Below are 9629 nucleotides of genomic sequence, written 5' to 3'. Positions count from 1 at the left end.
ACAGGCCTTTAATCCCAGCTACTTGAGAGGCTGGAGCAGGACAAGTTAAAGGGCCAGCCTTGGATTCCTACTGAGACTGTCTCAAATAAAAGGTCAAACGAGGGCTAGGATCAGCAGGTAAGTGCTCATTGCAGAATTGCTGACCCGAGTTCAATGCCTGGAAGGGGAGAAGAGAATCCCTGAGGTAGGTGTGTGCTTCCACCATCTCACTCCCCACACCACACACACGCACGCACGCACGCACGCACACACCGGTGGCAGAGTTCTTGCTGAGCATGTGTAAGATTCTTCTCACTGATGCCTCAGTGCCAGCTCCTCTGTGGGATGGGAAAGGCTAGGGAGAAGTCATCTTGTAAGGCTGGCCTGGTGATGGTGGTCCTGGGGAGCGGGGCTTTCCTGTCACCTCGCCCTAACCTGGGCTCTGCTCCACTGCCACCTGCTGCTGACCAGAGGAACACCAGGAGAGACCAGTCCGTTGAGCTGCTTCCTTTATTAGAAACAAGTGGAACAATGTGTTTGGTATCTCTGCCCCCACCCCCACCCCGGCAATGAACGCCCCCAGTACAGCCCAAAGAAAAGCCAAAACAAAAGTGAAGCCCTCTCTCTGGCCCCAGATGCAGCACCTGCTTGCCACTCAGTCAGTCTAAGTCAATGAGACTGTCCTAAATCTCCTTAGGTGAGTGTCTGGAGACCGGCTTGCGTTTTGCAGCAGGACAGGACAGGTCTCCTCTGGTTCCAGGGCAGGCCGACCATGCCACAAGAGACACTCTAATTCCCTTTCCTGACCTGAGAGTCTCTCTCTCTTAGGCTGTAGACAGGCCAATGAAAACTGTCCAGGGCCTTTAGGCCCCCAGGTTGGTTTAATGCTGGTCATCTTTGGAGACAGAATTCAACACCACAAAGACACCTGCTTCAGAATGCCAGCATGTAAGGAGGACAAATGGCAAAAAGAAGGGCAAGGCCTGAAATTTTCCATTAAAAAAAAGTGTTAGAGCTCGGTGTGAGTCAACCTTCAGACGCCAACAGCTCCAGACACAGGCACGATGGGGAGTGAGCCCCATGGAGGCCTCAGACCAGGGTTAAGGCTTTTCTACCCAGCTCACTTCCTACAGACTGGAATTCATGGTAGAGCCAATCCAAAGGCAGGGAGGGAAGGTCTTCAGACATGATGGAGGGCTGGGACCAGGCCCACAGAGGCCTTCTAATAGTGGCTGACTGAGACAGGTCAGCTTGGTGGCCCCAGGGCCCTTCTTGTTTGGTTCAAGCCAGTCATAGGGCTGCCATTCTTCTAAGACTGTGGAGCAGCTTTGACCCCCATGACGGTGCTCTTTAGCCCCTGCTCCCATGAGGGTTGAGTGAAGACACCAGGACAGTTTGGATAAAAACAAGACTTAAAAACAACCCTGAGCCAACTCCCGCAGACCCGGGCAGGGCGCCCATCATGAGGCAGCAGCAGAAGCAGAGCAAGTCACCTGGTTCTGGGGACAGAGTTGTTGCTGGCGGATCGGTTTCTTCCAGGGCAGCCCCTGGGACTCACTGTTTTGTTCCATGACGGGGTCAATGAAACCAAAGCTCACTCCAGATTTGTATACCCCAAATCTCAGAGGCAATTTGAGCTGAGAGCTGGTTCCCAACTGATGAAGATGAAGAGAGGAGGCCTTTCCACATTCCAGGCCCGCCCAAGTAGGAAAGACTGGAGTGCTTTGTTCCTTAGGAGTACGGGCACTTAGAACACCGCATCTGATGACTATGAGGCTGAGGGAGCCCCTGCCTCTCTGACTCCTCCCATCTGTAGAACTCAGTGCACATTTTGCCAAGAGCAGCGGCTTCTTTGGTCTGAGTACCTTGGCGTCACAAGTCAGCCCCCTTCGCTGGCACTTGCAGTTCGCAGCACAGGACAGCGACAGGAAGAAGGGTCCTAGAGCCCTCTGAGGACCCCACAGCAGAGCTTCTGCCCACAGCAGCAGTCTACGAAGCAGGCAGCATCCCAAGCACACATTCCCTTCAGCTAAGGAGATGCAGCGGTAGCTTCTGTAGAAGTCGCAGCCTGACGCAAAACCCCTGCTCGCCCGCAGAACAGTTTCAGTTCAGGGGACAAGGCTGAACCTGGCTCGTGGCTAAGGCTTCTTTCCCCTACAAGATCCCCCCACACCCGCCCCCAAGATGCTAAGAGGTGAAAGAGTAAGGAAACCCCCACTACATATCATTTGGGGCTTTCTCCTAGAGCACAGGTTACAAGGAGCTGGATGTGGCTTGCTGACAGTACAGCCCAGTCCTCCTAGGCCACCTGGCTGAACCCCACTGTAGAATGCCCACATGGGCAGCCATGTGCTCAGGGGCTTGATCACTCTGGAGGAGCTGACAGCATCAATAACCATCACTGCCACCACAAAAATGCACACAACAGCACTGGTGGTAATCAGAAAGTGGTGATGTGCCAAGTCTAGATCGTCTCTAGTGACTGTTTCTTGCAGCCACCGTGGGCTGTACATCCTGGAAAGGAGACAGCGAATGGGTGCGAAGGCACAGGCAGGGGCTGGAGGGCCTGGGCATCACCACACTACCCCTGCTCAGCCTCCCTGGCATACTCTCTCTTTGCACCAAGATGACAGCTTGCACTGACACGGTCTCTACAAGATCCAGATACTATAAAGAGGTCCAAGGCCCCTTTGAAATAGCCGACCATCCTAGGTGGTGAAGGCCAAGTCTCACAAGGAACGCGTGCCAGGAAAGTTGGCACCAGCCGGCTCAAAAGCCTTTAAAATCACTTGGTCGGATCATCTCCTACTGGAGACGGTCCAGGAGGTGGAAGAGGGACTCGATTAAGGAAATCTGTTTCCATGATTGTCACCACTTCCTAGTCTCAGAATGCAGTAGTCTGGCCTCTTCCCAGGGCAGCCCACCCCAGGAGCTTGTCCTACCATCCTGGAGACACAAGCCCTCTCCTGAGCTAGCAGCCCCTCCACCTTCCCTTCTTGTTCAAAGCCAGCCAGGCAGCCAATTCCAAAGGGGGACTGGGTGAGGCTCCCTAGATCTCCTTTCTCCTGCTCCCCAAGAACAGCCACCTGCTTCTGAAGAAACAGTAACTGTGCCATACATGTCTGTCTGCCACTGTCCTTGGGCTCGAATTTTATAGAATGACTGGATTCAGCTTCTTTTTTCATTAGAGACCAACATCCTTGTACATGGAACATGAAAGATATTTAAAATATTTATATATATATATAATATATATACTTTTATTATTCACCCGTTAACTCCATAATATGCCAATCACGAGCTAGGTTCAGCAGTTACATTCCCTTGATCACGGCTGCACGAGGATGCTATTCACTGAAAACAGGGAGACCAGAAACATGGCCAAAGGTGACATCACGCAGCCTACGCCATTGCAATATAATTGTCAAGTTCGCTGGCGGTTTGATAAAGCCGGTTCAGTTCTGTTCTGTTTGCCAGAAATCTCACATTTGTGAAAGCTGGACCGACAAGTGGTGGGGTTCCGCTTCCTGGTCTGAATTCTCTGCACTGGCAACTGGTTACTGTAACACCAACCCAACCTAGGAGAGCCAATGGGGAAAGGTCATGTTGAGTTGACAATGTCAGTTGACAATGTTCCCCTCTCCCCAGTCCTGTGATTCAGTCCCACCGAGCTTAGAGGAAAACGTCTGCTCTGGAAGAGTGGACGCTGTGCGCAGGCTTCACCAGCCTTCGCTGGGTGCACGCTTCTTTCAGACCCTTAAAGGAAGGCAGCGGTGGCAGCCTGAAGAACACTGCGCCCGCGCACTCAGCTCATGGGCAGCACACCGTAAACGCTGGATGCTGAGGAGGTGGGGGATGAAGGGGCAAGAAAGGGCCACACTGAGACAAGAATAGCAGTCCAGGACAGGAAACAGACCCTGACTGGCCAGCCATGTATGAGTTCCTCAAAACCGTGGGCCTGATGGTGCAGGTCTGTGACTCCAGCCCCTCGACAACAGGAGGCAGGAGAACCTTAAGTACAAAGTCTGAGGTTAAGGCCAGCCTGGGCAACTTAGTGAGATCCTGTACCCAAAAAAGAACAAAGTATGGTGTCACACCTTCAGTCCCAGCATTTGGGAGGCAAAGGCAGGTGGACTCTTTGACCAGTGAGTTCGATGCCATCTTGGTCAACATGGCAAGTTCTAGGCTACATATGAGACCCTGTCTCAAATTAAATACATACATACATACATATATTTTTAAATTTAAGGAAGACTTGTCTCTGATGTATGAGTGGGCTCTTTGGAACCTATCCCTCATGGTGGGATGCCTTGCCCAGCCTTGATGCTAGGAGGAGGAGCTTGGTTCTGCCTCAACTTGATATGCCATGCTTTGTTGATGCCCATGGGAGGCTTAACCCCTTCTGAATGGAGACGGAGCAAGAGTGGATGGGGAGGCGGGAATAGGAGGAGAGGAGGGAGGGAAAACTGGCTGGTGTGTAAAATAAATAAATAAATTTTTAAAAAAAGAAAGAAAAAACAAAGAAAAGAAAAAAAAATTCAAGGCACACAGTTATCTAGCATACGTGAGGCTGTAGGTTCAACTCCAGGACCAGTAAACAACAAAAACTACAGCATTGGATGCCCTGCCCCAACAGACAGGAAGAGAGGCTCCTTGCCTGTCCACCCTCACCAGCTGGCCTGGTCATCAGACGGATCTGACTTTTCAAAGCCTAAGCACCAACTGGAGGCCTAGACTGACGCAGTATTTCTGTGCTGTTTTACAATGCTGGAGTCGCCGGCTGTGACATACATACCTTCTCAGCCCCCATGCTAGGGCACTTCCAATTGTACAGATAATACTGCAGGTTGCCGTCCCCTATGCCAAACTTAAGCTTCTCCAGGAATGTTTTGTTCTCCATGAGATCCAGTGCATTGAACACGTCAAACCCTTTCTGCAGGGTAGCAAGGAGAAATGACAAGAGGTGAGGCCAGGAAGGCTACTTCCCCCACTTCCCCCTGCTGTCCAACAGGCAGCCAGCCACAGGGCATTTCCTTTGGAGGCTCCAGCTACATCCTGGTCAGCAAACTCCAGTTAGCACTGAGGTCTCCAGATGTACTAACTTCCAAGACCGTCCTCAGGCCACTCAAAGGCCACCCTTCCTCAGTGTCTCTCCGAGAGGATCAAAACTGGAGCCTGCTCCTCCCCAAAGAGTCAGTTCCTATCAGCTTCCTAACTCTATGGCCACTCAACTCCCAGATTCCCAGTTATGACATGCATTACAGGCTGCTTGATGCTGTGACAAGGGCACTTCTAAAATCTCACCAACTTGATCTGTTCTCATGGAGAAGGACTGGCCTGCCCACAGAGGCTGGCCTAGGTCCAAGTAGACATAGGAACCTTGAGAATAAGAGCAAGAAGACAGGCTGACGAGAGGCCTACCACCTCCGCCTTCCAGCCAGCCACTCCAATCATTCACCAGGGCAGAGCCCAGGCTCCCCTCCCATGCTGCAGAGCCAAAAGAACCCTAACCCTGAAGCTGGCTGCCCAGTCAGCTCCCCAAACAAGGAGTTCAGTGACTCTGACCTCTTCTAGACTGGAGTGTGTGGCTGAGAGCTACTGGGACTCTGAGAGCGGGGACTAAGGAAGCTCAAGGCCTCCCAGCCCATGGGTAGCAAATTCCTGAGCTGTGCTCACTACTGCTAAAAGGCCCTCCCTTGAGTTTCCCCAGACCTCTGGTCTGGTCTACTCCTTACCATTTTGGCTAGAACAAGGGCATCGCTCATAAGGTCTAGAAGAGGGGTCTGGGTGTGGACGTTGTAGAAGGAATAAGCAGCTTTTAGACTCTTGTGGGTTGGATGGTTCATGATGGTGGAGGGAAGCGTATAAAAGCTCAGGAAATCAGTCACCTCACCATTCGCGTTCTGAAGGAAAGATGAAATAAACAGGCATTATCACACATGTAGACAACAGGCACTATCACACGTGTAGACAACAGGCACTATCACACGTGTAGACAACGGGCATTATCACACATGTAGACAACAGGCACTATCACACGTGTAGACAACAGGCACAATCACATGTGTAGACAACAGGCACTATCACACGTGTAGACAACAGGCACTATCACATGTGTAGACAACAGGCACAATCACACGTGTAGACAACAGGCACTATCACACATGTAGACAACGGGCATTATCACACATGTAGACAACAGGCACTATCACACATGTAGACAACAGGCACTATCACACATGTAGACAACAGGCATTATCACACATGTAGACAACAGGCATTATCACAAATGTAGACAACAGGCAGCCCAGTGATCATCTTAATCTCACACCATTTTCCTTTTGCTTGCTTCCTTCCTTCCTTCCGTCCATCCGTCTTTCTTTCTCCTCGTTGTCTTTTTTCTTTGTTTTTTGTTTTTTTGAGACAGGTTTCTTTGGGTAGCTTTAGGGGTCTGCCCTGGAACTCACTCTATAGACCAGGCTGCACAGAGATCCGCCTACCTCAGCCTCCCTAGTGCTGGGAGTAAAGGCGTGCGCCACCACTGCCCGGCTTTCTCACCCAGTTTTCAGGCAGCTGAAAGGGTGAACACTGCATGTGTGACAAGAGGCTAACGGCTCTTGAGGACAACCAGGCTGGACTGTGGACTAAGAAACTCTTCTGGGCATGGCCAGGAATTTCTTCATGTGGCTGGCATTCTCAGACTTCGGCTTCAGTGTCTGGACCACACTAGCTCTCCTGGTTAGGAGGTGTGGCGCTCTCTATTCCATATTGAGCAGAGGTGGGGGATCAGAGGGATCTTTCAACAAATGTAAACTATGACCCCGGTTTATTGAGGACCAAAGACTTCAGGAAGCCTAACATGGTAATACCAGCTCTCTGGGAACCCAGCTGTTTCTCTGGGATTGGATGGCCAACTCACCTCTACCACAAAAGTGTCAATGATGTTCTCTTGGGGGTAGAACCAGTGCTCCACCTCCTCCTGGCTCATGACCGGCGTGAGGTGGAACTGCTTCAAGTACCTGGTGAGCAGCTGATGCACCACTGGAATGTCCTTCTTCTCCATTGGTCGTAGCCCAGCTGTCTTAGGGGTCTGAAAGGAGGACAGAAAAGATGGCATCAGATATGCCTATCAGCCTGGACCTGCCCACAGAGGCCTTCAAGAGCAAAACCCAGGCCATCCTCAGCATCACCACCAGACCTGAGAGTACCCAGACTCAACCTACCTCTGGGAATCTGGCTCACTCTTCCCTCCTTGGCAAGGCTAATGTTGGGGCAGAGCCGGTGACATTTGTTTCTATCTATGTGGCTCTAGTCTACCCTAAGAAAATACAGGCCTCCCTCCCTTCCTTGTGTCCCTCTGTACAAAGCATGTGACCTGCTACTCTAGGGCCAATCGAATTCAGTGGAAGGAAATCACATGATCCTGCGGAACAAGTCCTAGGGCTAACAGACTCGCACCAGAGGCTCAGGCCACACAAGAGGGCTGGTCCAAACTGAAAATAGCAGAGTCACAATGACACATGCCTGCCACTGCCTCATACAACCAGGACAGGGACCACTTTACAACTTCAGTGTGGAGCTGGGGAGATGGTGAGTGGGTAAAAGTGCTTACTGTGTAAGTATGAGGGCCTGAGTTCAAATCCCCACAACCCATGTAAAAGCCAGATGCAATAGTGTAAGCACCCAATGCTCCTCCAGGGAGAAAAGAGGCAGAGACAGCAGGAAGGCAGAGTAACTTGGGCCAGTTAGCCTGGGGTCCACAGGCTAACATAAAGAGACCCTACCGTAAGACAAAGCAGAAGGCAGAGAACGACACTGGAGATTGTTTAGACAAATGCATGTGCACAAAACTTCAATCTGGACCTTTACCCTTCAAATTTCCTTGATAATCTTGATCTCTCTAGGAAATGCCTGCTGACCTCATTCATCACGGCTGTCCCCACAGTGACCTCTCAAACCCTGAAAATATACCCACATTGGGTTTCTTATCCAAATATAGGGAGATCCACACACTCTTTTGGATCCCAGAACAGCATGACACAGGAGACGAGAAGACGTCTCCACAGCCCTAACTTTTTTCCAATCTCTCCTTCCTTCCTTCCTTCCTTCCTTCCTTCCTTCCTTCCTTCCTTCCTTCCTTCCTTCCTTCCTTCCTTCCACCCTCTCTCTCACTCTCTCTCTCTCTTTTGAGACAGGGTCTCATGTAGCCCAGGCTGGCCTTAAGCTTCCTATACCAAGACTGGCCTTGAACTCCTCACCTTCCTCTTCCTGACTACTGGGATCACAGGCACAAGATATCACACTCAGCTTTCCAAATCTGTTTTGGCAGTATGTACTACGATGTAGCACTCTCTCAAGACAGGACAATGAACCTAATGCAGTGTGAGACTAAGTCAAGGCGAGAAAGCCCATGTACAGATCGACCGATTCAACCTAGCGGACATTTGAGCAGCAAGCACTCTTTGTGGATTGACAGGCACCTGGATGTGCTCTGAGGCCAGGTCACAGCTCAGTCCTGAAAGCAGGCATGACTAGAGAACGAGACACCCATTTCTTTGGGAAAGTAGGCAGACTGAGATCTAGAACCGAAGACCTGGTTACTCCAGGCTGTGCAATCCCTCTGAGCCATTCTGGGTGTGGGGAAGGGAGCAGAAATCTGGGTTCTTGCTGGGGTGGTGGTGGCACATGCCGTTAATCCCAGTCAACAGGCAGAGATTTGGGAAAACCAAGAAAATAAAATAAAAATAACCCTTGTAGACAGTGAGACACAAGAAGCTGGTGACTAGGGGCTCCCCCAATCCCCGCGCCTGCCCCCCCCCCGCCCCACGCCTGCCCACCACCCAAGCCCCACTGGCCTCCGGCAGTCGGTACAGCTTCATTGTGCGCTGCATGGTCATGTTTCTGCTCAGGTGGGAGAACTTCACTTCAATCAGTTTCCGAGGGTTTAGGGACCGATGCCAGTACCTGTAGGGACACAAATGTCCTGTCTGACCTCAGAGGACTCTGGCCGGTCCGGCTAATTAGGAGGGCAAGTGCAGGGGACCTCCAGACGGCGAGCAGGTGTCATGAGTCCCTTTTTGGAGGCGCAGGCTCAGCTTTCTCCAGTGGTCAGGGCTGCCAAGGGCCCTCCAAGAACTTTTCCTCCCTAGTTTTCCATTTCAAAAGCCATTCTCCTGTAGAGCAGCTGTCTGGGGAGCACAAGCAGCTCAGGAACCAGGTCAGAGAAGATTGGCAGATGTGGGCACCCTCTCCTCAGCCTCTTCTCTATTCACCTGGGGTTATTAATTTTGCGGTTCTCTAGGCAGAGATTATTCTATTGTTTCAAGCAATTTTCCAAGGTGGAGGTTGTCCTTAGATCACACAGGGATCAGACAAGCTCCCTCTGATCCACAAAATATTCATAAATGAAGCCAAATACTTAAAACTTAAAGGCATTTTCTGTAAAAACCCAGGTTTGGCCTCATCCTTAAAAACAAAATCGGAGGCAATCCGATTTGAGAATTTCTTTCCCGTTGGTCTGAACCACACCCTCCCCCACATTCCCAAAATGTTCTCCACCTGCTCCTGCTAGTCACCCAGACACCCACACCCCACTGAGCAGTCACAGAGCAGGGCAATGCAGTGTCTCAGTGACATTACTCTCTGCTAGA

At 51.1% G+C, this 9629-nt stretch overlaps 1 protein-coding gene across 1 annotated transcript in view; it reads right to left on the bottom strand.

Annotated features, from left to right (window-relative positions):
• Positions 1-548: 548 nt before the first annotated feature.
• Positions 549-9629, bottom strand: part of Nmt1 (N-myristoyltransferase 1) — a 39268-nt gene continuing 30187 nt past the window's right edge. The window contains exons 8-12 of the mRNA XM_057775337.1: positions 8835-8943; positions 6899-7069; positions 5715-5882; positions 4775-4912; positions 549-3557 (exon numbers count right to left, since the gene is read on the bottom strand). Of these exons, the coding sequence (XP_057631320.1) occupies positions 3537-3557; positions 4775-4912; positions 5715-5882; positions 6899-7069; positions 8835-8943 (607 nt within the window). The 3' untranslated portion in view covers positions 549-3536. The remainder of the gene's footprint in view (positions 3558-4774; positions 4913-5714; positions 5883-6898; positions 7070-8834; positions 8944-9629) is intronic.

This window comes from Chionomys nivalis, chromosome 7 (genome assembly GCF_950005125.1).
Source record: "Chionomys nivalis chromosome 7, mChiNiv1.1, whole genome shotgun sequence".
NCBI classification, from domain to species: domain Eukaryota; kingdom Metazoa; phylum Chordata; class Mammalia; order Rodentia; family Cricetidae; genus Chionomys; species Chionomys nivalis.
This window is presented reverse-complemented; position numbering and strand designations above follow the sequence as displayed.